This window comes from Akebia trifoliata, chromosome 13 (genome assembly GCF_017979445.1).
Source record: "Akebia trifoliata isolate Shusen 1 chromosome 13, ASM1797944v1, whole genome shotgun sequence".
Lineage (NCBI taxonomy): Eukaryota > Viridiplantae > Streptophyta > Magnoliopsida > Ranunculales > Lardizabalaceae > Akebia > Akebia trifoliata.
Window position 1 is genome coordinate 12021240 of NC_141387.1, and position 18358 is coordinate 12039597.

At 36.1% G+C, this 18358-nt stretch overlaps 1 protein-coding gene across 1 annotated transcript in view; it reads right to left on the reverse strand.

Annotated features, from left to right (window-relative positions):
• Window positions 1-18358, reverse strand: part of LOC147387871 (16S rRNA processing protein RimM family) — a 34064-nt gene that overhangs the window by 804 nt on the left and 14902 nt on the right. Inside the window, exons 6-9 of the mRNA XM_086419987.1 lie at window positions 17876-18075; window positions 3369-3600; window positions 1658-1768; window positions 511-702 (exon numbers count right to left, since the gene is read on the reverse strand). Coding sequence (XP_086276113.1) covers window positions 511-702; window positions 1658-1768; window positions 3369-3600; window positions 17876-18075 — 735 coding nt within the window. The remainder of the gene's footprint in view (window positions 1-510; window positions 703-1657; window positions 1769-3368; window positions 3601-17875; window positions 18076-18358) is intronic.

Here is an 18358-nt window from a genome sequence, read left to right on the forward strand (position 1 = left end):
CAAAAGGGGAGATGATACTAAATTGAAAATGTTGCGTCTTTTGCTAATTCATGCCCATGTCATAGACTGAATCAAGGGTGAAGCAAAAAAAATCCCCAAATTTTATAGAGCTGCTATTAGCACCCCAACTTTTACTTATTACACCTCAATTAAAAATAAAAAAATAACTAACTGGGTTGTCGAGAATAAGTAAAAGTTGGCGTGCCAATAGAAGCTCTCTCTCGCTTAGTTTTGCTAGATTTCTACTTTTTGGGTTTAAGATTTTATACGAGCCTAATCCTAATTGTAAACAACTACTGAAATTGTTCGAACAAGTGTTACAATGTTTTGTAATGTTGAGATTATAATTTGAGCCAAAACCTTTGTAATGTTTAAATGGTGTGTGTTAATCTTTAATTGGGGTGTGATAAATAATTCAAGAAATTGGGGTATAATAAGTAAAAGTTGGGATGCCAATAACAGCTTTAAAATTTTAAGATGTAAAAAATTTAGACTAGTAATAGATCTAACCTGAACATACTCTACGCCCATTTTGCTAAGATTCTCCAAAATGTTCTGGGATGAGAGTAAACTGAAAACTCCTCCAGATCCCACTCGTGATTGGAGTATTTCCCATGGAGATTTCATTAAAATTTTATGCCTGTTTTTTTCCTCATGTGAGCTGCTAACAATAGGTAGCATCTCTTCTTCCAAGAACCAAACCTGAAAATAGATTGGAGTGTAAAAGAAAAGTAACCACACAAATACAACCGATACAAAACCATGATAATGCACCAATACATAAGTGACAAAGATATGTTACACATGCTTGAAGTAAACAAACAACAAAGACGTATAAATAACATACACCAATGGGGCTTCTCCTTCAATATCAGCAATAAATCCAACTATAAATAGTGCCCAAAGATACAGACTTAAAACTGATCCCTTTTACAAACTCATCATAACTGGAAATTCCCTATCTCAGCGCTAATTATAACTTAAGAGTTGAATATTGTCAGGACTTTTTACTTTTAAGTTTTTAAAGTCAATTAAAAATCATAATCTTAGTAGTTTAAATATCCAATGGCCCTTAAAGGGCTCGATTACAAGAGTTAATTTTGTTACCATAATTATTATACCACGCTGTAGCCAGTTTTTAGATCCAAACTACACGTGATGGCGCGACCCAATGATTTACTGAGGGGAGGGGAAACTCTTGATTCCCACACCTAAGTGGATTGAACGCTCCTGCTTCATCTCATTCACAAAAAGGTAGAATACCACTCTTTAGAAATTTAATAAATATCCTTCCACTACAATTGTTTCATATGTCAAATCGAACTATGTGCCGTGTTCTAATCCACTCATCAAAACATTTATTCCCTTCTCAGTTCAGGGTTGGTTTATGAGACAGGTAAGTTTCATGCATGTGTGACATGTAGGAATATCAGGGTGAAACACAACAGAAACCTAAAGATGATTACAAACATGCTTGACAAGGGTATTGGAGTGAGACACCACAAAAAACCTTGGGATGAAAAAGAAAAAACAGTTTGAAATGATTGGCTGATTATAAGTTTATAACGACAGAATTTAAGACCATCAAGTACAAATTCTTACAGAAATTAACATTACTTTAAATGCCAGTAATATATCCTGATTGAAGTATGCTAACCTTTTCAGTGTCAAAAGAAAAGTAGTCATGATCCAAAAAGAGCGTTTCGAAAGATTTGATTTCATGGGCTGGGGAAACCATAACCAGCGGTACCGACGAGCGTTCTTCTATCTGTAGCATCATATTAACTTATAAGAAAATATGTGATCAAATAATAACCAAGGTGAATGGAAATGTTTCATGGAAAATTTTGGCCCAGCGTGTAAATTCTGCATTTTTCATGGAAATGATAGATATATTGTGAAAACTTTTCTAAGAACTTAACGGAATAATTGAAACAAGCGTAAAGCAAGATTTGGTCTCCACTAATTTCGTGTGTCCTAACCCACTCTTGAGCAATCCAACTGTACAATGAAAACCACATACCCCGCCCTCCAAAAAAATAAAATAAAAAAGTACTTTCTTACATTCCTAATCTCATGAAAATATGACCTGAAATTGAAAAACACACCACTGTTCAAGTAACTTGTTACTTGGTCCTAGGTCTGTGGTGTTAACACAAAATCTTTAACACCTCACTGAGGTGGCACCGAAAACTCCCCTGGAGGCTTTGGACACTTTGAACAAGATGCCAAGACATATCAACATCCCGGTGACCATCTCACCAAGGATATCAACATTACTAATCCCTTCTTCGGTGATTCTTCTAACCTCTCTTTTACTTCTATCAGAAGAACCTCCTTTCACGGCAAAACCCGTGCTTCAAAACTTCATCACAAAAAAGTGTTTGGACACCTCATTGCTTCGGATTAAAGCTTCTGCCAAAGCAATTTCTAGTGCTATACAAATTTGTAATCATGCAGACAAATGGATTGAGAACATGATCATGAGTTACCTCTTGAAGTGGGGAAGGTCATAATCATGTATAGAGATCATTTCCAACCCAGCTAAGATCTTATAAGAGCTGACACACTATATAGTCATAGGACTGCAAGACTACAGGATTATGCTGAAGAGCTGATGTCACGGTACCAAGTAATCTCATAATTTCTCCCATACTTACAACTAAATCTCAGAATTTATTATAAATTTTTCAAGGGTAGATTTTTTTTTTTTTGACGACGGGGGTGTCCAAACTTACTTCTGACTAGGGGGACCGGAGCCAAGGCATATGGGTCCCTGCCCCAGGCTTGTGTAAATCCTCAATATGGTGGTTACAAAAATATCATCTGATATAAGAAATTTCCACCATATTAAATATGGCAAATTTCTGACTGACCAATAAATAATAGAAAATTGAAGTCTAGCTTTATTCTTACAAATGTAACTCTAATATGTACTGTTGGGTTTTTTTTTTTTTTTTTTGGGGGGGGGGGGGGGGGGTTGGTTTAGTTTCTGAGCAAGCAAGCATATGAAAGATTTGGCACCTCTAAGACCAACAGCTACTGTTCTGGTTTTGCTATAATATATGCAAGGATTCAAGGTCTATACATTTTTTTTCCTAATGAAATTAGTTAAAAGTGAACACAGAAAACCTAAACAAGAAGAAACGCATAATAATGCCAGTTCTCACTTGTCCTAGTCTGAAACAACTACAATATAAATGTAAACTAAAGTTAGCCCAAAATGTTTCCAGCAAAACCAGTGTAACTAAGACAGAGGAGCTAATATATGACATTTATAAAAATGTAAATAAGACAAACAAAATAAATAAATAAATAAATAAAGAAGAAGGTTTCAAAAGAATGGGAAAATTAAAAAATCACACTACCTTTGCAAAATTTTTATCATCAAGAAGTAATGCCTGATTGGTCTCCTCATCCACTACTAGAACAATCGCAGCTTTCCCTTCAGAAATGTTATGAAGGCCCCTCCGTCTTAATTCCTCAGTTGCATCTGGTCTATCTTTAGTTCCACGAGAAATGAGGCATTCCCGTGATATTTTCAGAGAATTTTTCGATAGCTTGGTTGAATTAGCATTAATGAACTCGGGTAAATTCCATCTGATTCCAGAAGTCAAATATAAAAGGAAGTCAAATTCTTTTGGCCCAAGACTTGAAGAAGGAAAAAAATCATATCCCCACATGATGTGTATCCTATGATTTTGTTAAATTGAGGAAAAGCACATTGATGTATATTGCAATTTTTTGTGTATTCATAATTTATTAAAAGATAAAATGAAAAGAAATACCAGAAGCCACAAATACCTGCCTATGATACAAAAACATAGGAAACAAAGTCTTTTGAAAAAAGCACATTACACACCCTAAATAAAAAATAATAAAATAAAAAAAAGAAAAAGAAAAAAGAAAAAAGACCACAATAAACTAGAAGCTTTATTGTTTAATGCAATATCTTGGGCTACCTCCACTTTTCCATCTAAACCCTCCTATTATGTTCCTTTCATCAATCCCAACATTCTGTGAAAGGAAGCAATCTCCAAACTCCAAAGTAATAGATGAGAATCTGAGATATACCAGTTTGGAACAGAACAAAGTCCGACAAACTTCAAACTGGTTAAAAAAAAAAAAAAAATAGTCCAAAGATATCTAGCAGTGTCACAATGGATAATGAGATGACTTCCCTGCTGGATTTATATAGGAAAAAATAATAATCCTTTCGTGAGAAGTTAGATGGTCAAGAGTAAGAAGTTTGTCAAAGTGCGGAATCAAACAAAAGAGCCACTTTGGAGTTTTATTTTTTTGTTAGGCAAGCAAGTGAAAGTGGGGTTTTGATCCCAGGCCTGGTATTACCACTAACAGACTTTACCAACTAACCCAAGTTGCCACCTTTATTTTGGAGAGGATTTTGGAACCCCAAACAAGTAAAGCAAGATAAGCAAGGGTAGACTACTAATCCAATGCAGCATTGAAGGACCTAAAATATTGTTGGTGTGAGCAATCGGACTAGCAACGGAATACATCCAACAATCATGGAGGTAACGAAATACATCCAACAATCATGGAAGTTTCTCCTAAAGCTAGAATGCCAAGAAACCGAGAAACCTCAACCAAACCACTACATAAGTTTTTCCCATTAGATAGTAGAATGAATAAATATGGAGACAACTTCTTAAGTGGGATCTCCCCGCACCACCAGTCCTCTCAAAAAATCACCCTATCACCTTCACCCACCTTAAATTGAACCCATTTAATGACTCTTGAGTATTCATAAAGTGCTACAACTATAGGCCATGTTTGTTTTACATGATATTTCCCACCCTAGAGTCGGACACGTCATCTTAATGTTTAAGCGTTAGTCTCACATTTTATCAGTCGCAGAACAACGAACTCCAAGAGAGTTTAGCGCAGATTGAGAAAAGGGTAAACTAGAATCCCACCAAATACATGGGATTCCACTTTGCAAATGAAACTTGTCTCCCACTCATCTCTTTCGTCCGAAGCTCATGTTCACCGAAAACCCTCTTTCAAAATCTACACAAGCAAATCTCTCTCTTTCCCATAGCCCCAACTAACTCGACTGCAAAAAGTAATCATTTATTACTTCCCTCTCTCATTTTGCATTATGTTGTAAATTTTCTCTTTCTTGTTGAATTCGAAAATCTAGGACCTTAGAGCATCTCCTATGATCTCCTCTTCCCTATCCCTAAAAATAGGGAAGAAAGATTATATGAGGAAATTAAAAAAGTTGGATGTTGTAGTGATCACCTCTTCCCTTTTGTGCAAAAGTTAATTTATTACAAAAATGTCATGTATTCAATTAAAACACCTCATAAAATTTTCTGTAAAAAAGGTGGAAGTTGTAGTGGTCTACAATATTATTAATGAATAGCATCATTAATAGGATAAGTGACACAAATGTAAATAGGTTATGACAAGATAGTAATATTACAGAGTTTTGGGTTTGAAAAGACTTGTTTCTCTTGTGCAAATAAAATAAAATAAAATATTGTAAGAGCAACTCCAATGGTCTCTCTATCCATTCTCCTTAATATTTGGGGAGGGGGGAAGAGAAAAAATAGTTCCTATTTTTTTTTTTAGGTAAATGCACATTATATTAATAGTGACCGAGATGACCAACAGAATATTGTACAACAAATCGAACGACTACATTGGAGACAATCTACAAGAACACTCCCATCTCCTTAAAAAAAGACTCCTTTAAATTCATCAAACACTTTACAACAAGAAAATAAGAAACCATTTATAGACAAAACTACAACTTTTTCCAACATTTCCTTATCTTCAAAATTGTGTTGATTTTTCTTTTTCCGAAGGCCCCAACATACAACAAAAGGAGTAAGCGACCAAAGGGTTCCTCTTAGTCAAACTAAAGGAGGACCCCATGACCATACAGGACTCAAAAAGGCTTTTGACTAAAAAAGGAAAACACGTCGAAACACTGAAAAAGATTATGAAATGAGTTCAAACCTCTCCAACCAATGCACAAGGAAGAAACAAATGATTGATAGATTCCCCATCCCTCCTACACAAGGAACAAAACTTTGGAGTGTAAAGCCTTTGCGAATAAGACGATCGAACATTAGAACCTTGCCAAGTGCAACAATCCAAACAAAAAACGAAATCTTTGATGGGACTTTCGGTCCCCAAATAAATACTACTGAACTAAAAATCTTCCTTCTTTTATTCCACTTAGCACCCACTCGTCACTCCCATGGAAAGCTGAACCTACTCCTGCCAAAAGGTCCGTCATCTTGGCCATTTCCTCCACTTTCCAATCATTAAACTCACTTTTAAAACCATAGGCTCACCCTACCAAACTATCTGAGGCTACAATAAAATTGGAAATAAGATCTTTCTTTAAAGACAACCCAAACAAGCGAGAGAATTTCTCCATCAAGGAACGATCCCTACATACAATGAACTTCCCAAAATCAAACCCTACTATCAACCCCAACCTTATGCCAAATCCTCGACGTGAACCGAGGCCCGAGGCAGAACTTTTAGTATATCCCACCAAACACCACACCTATAGGTACCACGCTTGGAACCGCTTTCCCACCCGAACTCATTCTTTTCCAAATTGAGCCGCCACCACCTTCCTCCACACCAAATCTCTAGAGCCACTTACCCAATAAAACTAAATTCATTATACCCAACCTCCTCACTTCGAGACCTCCTTTACTTTGCGGAGAACAAATCCACTTCCATTTAACAAAGTGAAACTTCGTCTTGTCCTTATGCCATAAAAAAAATCTCAACTTTTCCAACTGGTGACTCCACGCTTTTAGGCATTATGAAAAAGTGAAAGAAAACACATCGATATACTGGACAATGTTCTTTTAATTAGTGTCAATTTGCCTCTTTTGAACAAATACTTCACCTGCCAATAACTAAGTCTCTTACCCGCCCTTTCACTACTCAGATCTTTGTGCATCACGTTCTCTCCCCCCCCCCCCCCCCTCTCCACCCTCCACCCCCACCCATCAATTTCTACCCCAAATTAACATTTTTTTATATATAAAATAAACAAGTCTATTTAAATTCTAAAATCCCATAATATTATCATCTTGTCACACCACCTATTTACATCTGCGTCACTTATCCTATTAATGATACTATTCATAATAATAACATGGACCATTCAACATCTACCCCTTTTGCACAAGATTCTATGAGATTTTTTAATTGAATAATAACATTTTTGTAATAAAAGTAAACTTTTGTTGTTCTACACAAGAGGAAGGGCGATCACTACAACATCCACCTTTTTTAACTTCCTCACATGGTCTTTCTTCCTTTAAGGATAGGGAAGAGGAGATCGTTAGAAATACTCTAAATTTGGGATTAGAAAATGGGGGAGAACATGATGTAGAAAGATTTAAGAACGCCATTGGGAATCGTTTTTGCTCTTTCTCTCCCCCAAATAAAGGTAAGGGGAGTGGATGGAAAGACCATTGGAATTGTTCATAGAGCATCAAAACCTTACTAATTTACAAAATGAAACCTTAAAAAGTGCATTAGGTAAGAGAGAGGCTCTCTCCTTTATGTATGCTCTCTCTAACTGCTCTAAGTTTCTCTTGCAAATCGATTTATAAAAAATAAAAATAAAAAGCAAAAAGAGAGCAATAGGAACTTTGGTGTTTTTATAAAATTATATAAGCTTTCAAGATGAGAAAGAAAAGAAAAGATTACTGCAATGAAGAGGGTCGTAATAGAAGAAGAAGAAGAAGAAAATACTGAAACAGATGCTTCTGCAAATGTAGATACGGATGAAACAAGACAAGTTCATTGTTTTGTGCTAATGGGGCTAAGAATAAAGTTGGCAGTTGGGTTGTGAAGGGTTTGATTAGTGTAGGGAAAAAAGCCTAAGGTTGCAGCGTGTGTTCAATATACTGATTTTGTTCATGTTTAATCCTGTGATTTACTTTTTCAAAGAAATTAGGCTGTTTCAAGATTTCAAAAGAATAAATGTATTAGTCCTTATAAAACTGGGAAAAAAAACATAAGAAAAGCACTGAGAATATAAAACATAAAGATGATTCAATAGTTTTTTCATATTAAAATTTTCTTATCTTTTAGTAATTCATGATTTAATAATTTTTTGAAATTACATCTTAACAAATGCAATAGCCATGAATTGTAAAATGGTTGGCCTCAGTTCCCTATAACTAATTATTGGGAAAACAATTCCTGTTTGTGAAGATTGATAAAAATTAATAATAAAGAAAAATCTCAAGACAAGAAGTATCAAATCCTTTCTAGCTTGCAAGACAAAAAACTTTGAGAATAAACATGGAAAAGGTTTGACCACTGTGAAAGAAAACCCTTTCTAGTTTAGTGGACTCTCTTTTTGTGGCCAAACAAATCAGTAGGTTGAGCACAACTCGTTGTTATCCCAACATAGAATTTTACTCCAATACATAGCTTGAATGATCCTCCTCCAAAGGTTTGATTAAACTACCCCAAGTCTCCACATTTAATTAGCCAAAAGGGTTTAATTCATATTCTTAAGCTTCCTCCATTCTACCAAGTGAGATTTTTTCTATCATTCCATAAAAAATAGCAACCACCTTTTTCCTAGCTTTCCAGAATGACATTAAATAAATCGAATACAAGATAAAGTACTCTAACCAACAAATAATTCCCAACTTTAGAAAGGTAAGAACACTTCCAAGGGGCCTATCAACACCCAAATCCCTCTAAAACGTGATTCCAAATAGTCTTGGATCTAAAGCTTGCTCCTAGGATCTTTACCAAAGATTTCAGACTCTCTTTGGATAAAACAGAAGTTGAATGAGCCCAGAATCTCTCTATGGACCGCAGCATTCCAATCACAGATGAATGTGGGATATTTGGTTGTCTGATGTGATGAAGCTCAATAATCATGGAGTTCACTGAAAAAAAATCCAAGTTTCCCCTATTTCTTTTCAAGTTCCCATCTAGATGAGTGGGGTTGGTAAGAACCTAGTCAGAAAATCATTTGTCATTCTGCACAATTTTCTTGCTCTGATCAAGAACAACGAAATCACTGCGGCTTGAGGCAAAGACCTCTTTAAATGAAGCTCCTTGAGTAAAAAAAATATGAAAAAATGTATATGTATTACTGGAACGAAGACATGTGTGGTCTAGTCAACAGACTCTCAGCCTCATAGAGGTAATCTGGTATTTCAAAAACCCTATCTAAAGATTGTAAGGTTTTCTCGGTTAATTTATGTGGATAAAGTTAACTATGCTTGTGAAATCGGAGTTTACGGAAGGCACCAAAAACTAAAGGCTCAGTGAATTAAGTTAACAAAGTTTTTATGCATGGGGAAGGAAAGATCTTTGTCATTCCTTGGGGGATAACAGCCAGGGCTGGATAATAATGGTTGATGCTTGTTAGAAGTGGAAGATCATAAAGAGGAATCAATTAGTGTAGAGGATGTTGTTCCTTACTTCCAACAATGTCGTATGTAGCCCTTCGGTTAATATTTCAACTGATAATGAGTTGCTAATCGCACTGAAAATCAAAAACAGCCAACCCAGCCAGCCACTTAGTTGCATGGTCCAGCCCTATCAAACAGACCAAAAAAACAGCAAGGGTGGGGGCAGCCTAGTCCTATCGAACAGACCAAAAAGAAAAGGCAAGGAAAGGGGCAGCTATGTTGCACATCCCAGCCAACAACTCTGTTGCACAACTTGGAACCCACATAGAACTATTGCGACAGTCGCATAGAATCATGATCGCAACACAACAAACTAGTCTTATCGCAATAGCATCCCTATTGCAACATGCGATTAGGAGATCTCAAACCATAAAGAAAGAGAAACCCCTGAAAGGAAGACCTTCTAACGAAACTGCTACTAAGTTTGTTTGGTCTCAAGGTCTAAAGGATGGATAGGAAGGGAAGAGAGGAAGTGATGCTTCAAGGTCCTAAAACCAAAAAGGAAAACCCAAGGAGAGGCTGTCGATGGGTCCTCTAGGGCTTTGATACCAAGAAGAATTATAGAAAAAGAATTGTTAAATCTCATAATGTGAGCTTGATAGATATTTATATTAATTAATGTGTGAATGGACATAAATGCCCTTACATAGAAATAATAAAAAACTAAAAAAACTACATTATTTCCAATAAAGATTAGACTTTGAGTCTAAAATGTGAGAACTTGTTTATTTGACTATTACAATTGATTTCTCTTGGTTTATGGAATGAATTTTTTTTTACAAATCTCTCTTGAGATTTCTCCGGATATGGTGAGAGACGATCATGATTTGATACTAAGAACCCTTGGTGTGATTCCAAGGTAATTCTCCTATCTTTTTTGTTATCTTGTTCTTTATCTTCACCATTAATTTTGTGTTTTTAACCTACCTAAAACCTATTAAGAAAACATTAAGGTCCCCTAAACTCATCAAAAAATCACTCAAACCTACCCTAAAACATATATAGATTCCTTCAAAACCTAGATTTGAAATCTGCAACCCAGTCTACAACCTTCAAACCATCCCTCCATCAAACCTCACTGACTAATTTTATTTCATACCCATAAATCTAATTACAACATTGTATTGCAAAACTTTATATTTATCCTTTACCTTTTATCCTCTTCTTCATCTAATTAGTCATTCTCCCATTTACCCTTCAATCCTCTTCTTCGCCTAATTAGCCTTCTCCCACTCTTCCTAAAGTAGAACATACCTAGAATCAATAAAATCTAGATTCTCTTACATCACCATGCAACATAACTGGGTATGGTAAATATCTAGACTTGGCCTGTCATTCTCATTCTTATGCACTTAACTATCCTTAGGGAACTATATTTAAGTGCTTTGGCTTGGCAACAACACCCCCTTTCTCCCACCACACATGCACCCCACCTGAAATTCTTCCATCTGTTCATCCCTATTTTCCCTTAAACCACTCTTATGTGGCTCCACTACATATAGTCATAGACCTTGATATAGGAGTGAGAAACTTCATCTTTTGGTAGAAAAACTTTGAACCTAGATCCGGTATGAATGAGATGAATTGATAATCAAGACTTGGATAACGCATCTAGTTTTAAAACCTTGATCCTCCAGTTAAAGGTTATTGGCACCTAACCTAATGCTCTGGGAGACGATCCATGGTAATTGTTTTAATCATCCTCACATAATTAGCAACTCATACCTAGTTGATTCTAGGTTTGTTCTACTTTAGGAAGAATAGGAGAATGACTAATTAGGCAAAGAAGAGGATTGAAGGGTAAAGGGTAAAATGGTAAAGGATAAATGCAAAGTTTTGTAATACGGTGTAGTAATTAGATTTATGGGTATGAGATAGGGTTAGTTGATTATGTTTGATGGAGGGATGGTTTGAAGGTTGTGGATTGAGTTGCGGATTTTCAATCTAGATTTTGAAGAAATTTGGATATGCTTTATATGTTATAAGGTAAGTTTGCGTAGTTTCTTGATGGGTTTATAGGACCTTGATGGATTCCTGAGGGTTCTAGGTAGGTTAAAAACACAAATTAATTGTGAAGAAAAATAACAAGATAACAAAAAAGATAGAATAATTACCTTGGAATCACACCAAGGTTTCTTAGTATCAAATCATGATCGTCTCTCACCATATCCAGAGAAATCTCAAGAGAGATTTGTAAAATAAAATTCATTTCATAAATCAAGAAAAATCAATTGCAACAGTCAAATAAACAGGTTCTCATATTTTAGACTCAAAGCCTAATTCTTATTGGAAATAATATAGTTTCTAAATTTTCTATTATTTCTATATAAGGGCATTTATGTCCATTCACACATTAGTTAATATAAATATATGTCAAACTCTCATTATGAGATTTGATAATTCTTCTTCTACAATTCTTCTTGGTATCAAAGCCCTATAAGACCTATCGACAACCCCTCATTGGGTTTTCCTCTTTGATTTTAGGATCTTAAAGCATCACCTCCTCTATTCCCTACCCATCCATCTTTTAGACCTTGAGATCAAACAAGCCTAGCAACAACTTTGTTAGAGAGTCTCCCCTTCGGGGGTTTCTTTTTTTCCTTTTGGTTTGAGATACCTTAATTGTATGTTGCGATAAGGATGCAATTAAGATAAAACTAGTTCTTTGTGCTGTAAACATAATTCTATGCAACTGTAGCAATAATTTTGTGTGGGCTCCAGGCTGTGCGACATAACTGCCCATTTCCTTACCTTTTCCTTTTGGTTTGTTCAAAAGGACTGGGCTGTGCAACTAGGCTGCCCCCACCCTTGCTGTTTTTTTTTTTGTTTGTTTGATAGGGTTGGACTGTGCGACATAACTGCCCCTCCCTTGCTCTTTTTTATGATTTGTTCGATAGGGCTAGGTTGTGCAACTAGGTTGGCCCCACCTTTGCTATTTTTTGGGCTGTTCGATAGGGCCCTTGCTGTTTTTTGGTCTATGCGACTAGGCTGGACTATGCAACTAGGTAGCTGGGTTGGCTATTTTGGGTTATCAATGCGATTAGGGTGCTGGCTGGTCTGTGCTGCTTGCTTCAATACAGGCTGCTGGCTGCTATAAAAGTTGATGCGATCAAGGCTGTGATAGTGTGGTGCTTGTGTGACAAGACTGGGCTGGTGGCTTTTTTTTTCTATGTTGTTTTGCAACACATCTGTGATGTTGGGTTGAGATGTGTACTTCTGTGATCAAACGTTGTTGATCTATCGCAATAAGGTTGGTATGTGATAGCACTGCTATGTTTTTGTGATTGTGCTGATTTTTTAGCCTCTTCGATGATCGCAAAAGACTTCACTTCAAGCCAAAGCTTCGTCTTTATGCCTCGGCTATTTTTCTGCTTGTTTTCTTCTCCTTTTTGAACCTTAAGTGTATGTTATTTGATCGTACATACTTCCTCATCAAATTATAGTCTTCCTATATTTGATTATTGGTATGCTTTTTATTCATTTGTTGTTAAGAGTTATGACATCGCATCAATCTTGGTCTCGGTTCGTGATTCTATTTGGAAAATAGTAGCAAATCTGGATGGATTTTGGGTACTGTTACTACTCATCGTGGTCGAAGGGGCCATAGCCGTAGTTGAGAGAATAGCTTTATTTTCAGTCATTGTAGGAAGACAGGCCATGAGAAGGTTCGATGCTTTCCGCCCTATGCTCATTTGTTGAGCTTTACTACCACTCCTTTGTTAGGGCATTTTGCTCCCCGTGCTGCCACTGTGGATTCCTCATTTGTTCCGACAACTCTCTCCTGGCATAATTGATTCACAACAGCTTCAGACCCAAATTGCCATAATTGTTCATAATCAAATCCGTGCTCATACTCACTCATTTTCGACTACGGCCTCAGTTATCACACCTCCAGATATATCTTCTGCATTTCATGTCACCCAATTTGGTTTAGCTCTCTGGACATGGGTTATTGATTCTAGTGCCTCTGATCACATGATGGGTGAATCTATCCATTTCACTTCATATATTTTCCTGATACTCATAGAAAGGTTTGTTTTGTTGATAGGTCCCTTACAATTATACACAGCAAGGGTACCATCCCCTTATCATCCAGTATTTCTCTTGACTTTATACTCCATGTTCCTCACTTATCTCTTAATTTTTTGTCTATGAGTAGTATTACCGAATCTCTAAATTGCTAAGTGACTTTTTCTCCTACTCACTATATTTTTCAAGACCTGATTTTGAGGAGGATTTTTGGTAAAAGGTATGAGAGGGATAGGCTGTACCTGTTTATATCTCCGCATACTACTACTCCGGCCTCTGTGCTACCTTCATCTGGGAATTTACCATTTCGTCTTTGTCTTTAGATTTATGGCACGCTCGCTTAGGATATGTTAATTTTCAACCCTTTTGTTATTTATTTCCTATTTTAAAAAATTCTTATAATGGGCATAAGTTTTAGTGTTCTGTGTGTGAGCTTTCCAAACATACACGTACTTCACATATCCCTCACATGCATCGGTTTAATACTATGTTTGATTTAGTTCATTCTAGTTTATGAGGGCCTTCCCCTGTTATTGTTTTTACTGGTTATCGGTATTATGTTATATTTATAGATGACTATCATCGTTGGGTCTATTTGATGCAATCTCAGTCTGAAGTGATTCTTATTTTTATAAACTTTCTTAAAATGATTAAGACTCAATACAACATCACTGTTGAAGTCCTTCAGTCTGATAATGGAGGTGAATATATTTCTGATGGGATTCACTCTCACCTTCATGAACATGGTATGCTCTACTAATTGACCTGTCCCTACACTCCTGAGTAGAACGGGGTGACGGAACGCAAAAACCGCCACCTTATGAACATTGTCCGATGCCTTCTTCAAGGTATGCATGTTCCTAAGTTATATTAGAACATGACGATCTTCACTGCGGCTTAGGGGGACAGGTGCCTCTTCATGTTTTTCGCCCTGACAGCATCCTCTTTCTGATTACACCTAGAGTTTTTAGGTGCCTTTGCTTTATTCAGAACCACACCCTTCATCGCACGAAATTAAATGACAAAGTCATTTGATGTGTTTTTTTGCACTACTCATCTATGTCAAAGGGGTATCAGTGTTATGATCATGTTTCTCATTGTGTCATACATTCTATAGATGTTACTTTTTTTGAAAATATTCCCTACTTTTGTGACATATTTTCTTTGCAAAACTCTTTTCCTTTGTAGGACTCTTTTTCTGCCCCTTCTCCTATAGTGTTGCCTTCTCCGGTCTTTTTTCCATCTTCGCCAACTCTTTAAGTTCACTCTCGTTGCCTTCGCCCCCCTCCAACTTTGCCAACCTCCTCCTTAGACTCAGGTATATTCTCTTCTACCCCTGTTCTTATCCCTTCTATTTTTTACTCTCAATTACCTATTGCACTTCGCAAAGGTAAGTAGGGGTGTGTTACTCATCATCCTATTGCCCAATTTATTTTCTATCAGGGACTCTCTCCTTATCAGGCTTACCTTATTGTCATTGCCTCTATTCGAGTTCCCTAGTCTGCTTCAGAGGCTTTATGAGATCCTCAGTTGACTGTAATCATGACTGCTAAGATGGATGCTTTGCAGAAGAATCATACTTGGGAACTTGTTCTACTTCCCTCTAGGGAACGGACTATTGGTTGTAAATAGGTTTTCACTATCAAGTATCTCACGGATGGCACTATTGATCGATACAAACCCCCCTAATTGCTAAGGGATTTACGCAAACTTCAAGAAAGGATTTTGATGCTACATTTGCTTTTGTAGCTAGACTTTCTATTGTTCATCTCTTTGTCTTTAACTGTACGTCACACATGGTTTTTTCACCAACTCGATGTGAGGAATGCCTTTCTGAATAGTGATATGACTGAGGTTATCTATATGGATCCCCCTCTTGAATTTGTCTTCAAGGGGAGTATTCTAGGAAGGTATGTCGCCTTCTCAAATCTTTGTATGACCTAAAGTAGTCTCTGCGAACCTGATTTCAACACTTTTTTGATGTCATTTTATCTATGGATTTTTCAGATACCGCTCAGATCATACATGCTTTGTTTGTCGAGGATTGGATGGTCGTTACACTATTGTTCTGGTTTATGTGGATGATATTATCTTGATTAGAGATGATGCCCAGTGGAATGACAGGATAAAGATGATATTGGGTCATGTTTTTGAGGTCTCTCAAGTACTTCTTAGTGATAGAAGTGGCTCGCTTTCGCCGTAGTATTTTGTTATCTTAACGCAAATACACATTGGATCTTCTTCAGGACACTAATAGGCTTAGTTGTCGTCTGCTTCCTCTCCTATGGATCAGAATCATCACCTTCATGCAGAATTTGGTGATCTATTATCTGATCTTTCTTGTTATCAGAGACTCGTAGGCCATCTAATTTATCTGACTAACATTAGACCAGATTTGACTTTTATAGTTAGTGTAGTCAGTCAGTTCATGCATGCTCCACGTACTTCTCATCTTGACGTCGTTCATCATATTCTTCGCTATTTGAAGACATATCCTGGTCTTGGGTAGTTCTACTCATCCACTGCTCAATCTCATTTGTCATGTTTTACTGACGTTGATTATGTTGATTCTATTACAGATAAAAAATCTACCATCTTTGCTGACGGAGCTAAGATTTCCTATCTCTCGTTCCTCCACATTGTTTTGTGACAACAAATATGATATCATGCTTGCTTTTGACTTTGTTATTCACGAAAGAACCAAACATTTAGAGGTTGATGTTCACTTTCTCAGGGAGAAAGTTCGATCTGGTGCCCTTCAGACAGCATTTGTATCTTTTTCAGATCAGCTTGCCAACATGCTTACAAAGTCTGTTGGTCCTTTTATCACTAACTCTCATCTTGTTATACTGGGCTTAGTTAATATAGTTACCTCAGCTTGAGGGAGAGTATTGGAAATAATGTAGTTTCTTAATTTTCAATTATTTCTATGTAAGGGCATTTATGTCCATTCACACATTAGTTAATATAAATATCTGTCGAGCTATCATTATGAGACTTGACAATTTTTCTATCCTAAGATGACATAACATTTGACCTTTTTGACTTTGAAATACAAATTTTGGGTAAAACTGATATCTTATAAGGTATTTTGGCCATAACTTTCTCAAAACACATTAGATTCGAAATATCTTGGACTTATTGGATTTGTAATTGAATAACATGAAAATGACATGAAAATCAACCTAATGTAACAAGCTTTAACCTCTGAAAATAAGGCATAAAGACAAGTGATGTGAATAGTATTCGAACTACTAACACAACTAAAAGACAACTCAAAACTAGAATGTACTATATATAACTACTTTAAAATTAACCCTAACAAAATAATAGTGATAGAAATTAAATATGGATCCAAACAAGTGGAACCCAAATAATAACAAAATTGTCATTGGAGCCTGTGATTGTTGGCTTGATTTGTGTCTTGCATTAAATGGAACTCCTCTAAAAGGGTAAAGTACCTCTTATTGAATTCCGACACTACGCTCTAGTACGACTTTTCTGAATTTTTCTTTCCTTCTCAATAAATTGTTATCAATTATAATAAATCAATATGTATGCCTTCTCTAATTGAAATTTTCTTTACAACAGATATGTGTATTCTCTTGTTTGTAAGTATACTAGAGTTCGCTCGTGCCTACGACACAGGCATCCTCTTTGGGGTTAAGGGGGTAAAAGAGGAAAAATAATAAATTAGAGGGGTATTATTAAAAAAAAATTGGGGTTGACAGGGTAAAAAAGGAAAGATAGTAGAGTTAGAGAGTATTATTGAAAAAGGGAAGGGGGTGGCAGGAGGAGAATAAAGACAATATATTGAAGGAGAAGCAGGAAAGCCATAAAGTGGGGTCACCTGGATGGGACATTTATCCCCCCACAAGTGGGCCTTTTATTATATAGATGATAAATATCACAAGATGTTCATCAAACAATTATATCTTATTTTTTTCAATAAATTCCATTTATCTATAAAAAAAACAATTACCATTTTTTTAAGAAATTCATCATCATCAAAATCTCATCCCAAAGATTTGTGGTCTGTTTACTTCTTTTAAATTACTTAAATATAACATCTAGTTTGTGAATCCTATTTTTTGGGGGGTGCTAAATCCGACGTTCTGTACCCATTTCAGACTAGGATACCCGTATGCATCATAAAGACATGCCATATACATTTGAAGATGTTTTAACCCAAAATAAGGATTGATTTTCGTGATTTTATCCATATGGAATTGGCCAAATGAATTCTAAAAACAATCTTCACATGTGAACAAAAAGAATGATTGCTAGGATCTTGTCCAAGTCATGTGAATCAAATGATCGGGATAAACAAAAACTGGATTCAGTTCATATTTGACATTTTTAACTTTTACTTCATAAAAGGAAATTGTAATCGACTTCACCTCATTGAAAGCGTTTCAATATTCTGCATTGCCGGTTGAAACAATTTGAAATTTACGCTCACAATATGATCTGCAAGTAAACTCTTTTGAGACTCCTCTCCAAATCTCAACCCATGAAAAATATGTTTCTGCTCCATTTCACACAGCTTCTTTTTCGCTGCTATGAGGCGTCTTGTCGCTTTCTTTCTTTCATTCCACTCCTATAATATTTCTGGGAACCAATTAGTAATCAGAAACTCAAATTAAAATAAATAATGCCAAAATGTGTATCAACTCTCTAATTCACTTTGATCTGAAATTGTATATTTTCTTCCAAAAATACCGTATGAACTTCAAAATGAGAGGTTGGCAGAAAGAAGTATTTCCTACTGAAATGCAGAAATACTAATTGATGCATGGAATGTAATATAATAGCCTAAATGCATTAGCTCCTCAAAAAAGGACATAATCTACAAAAGGGGGGTCTACTATGGTTGGGTTACA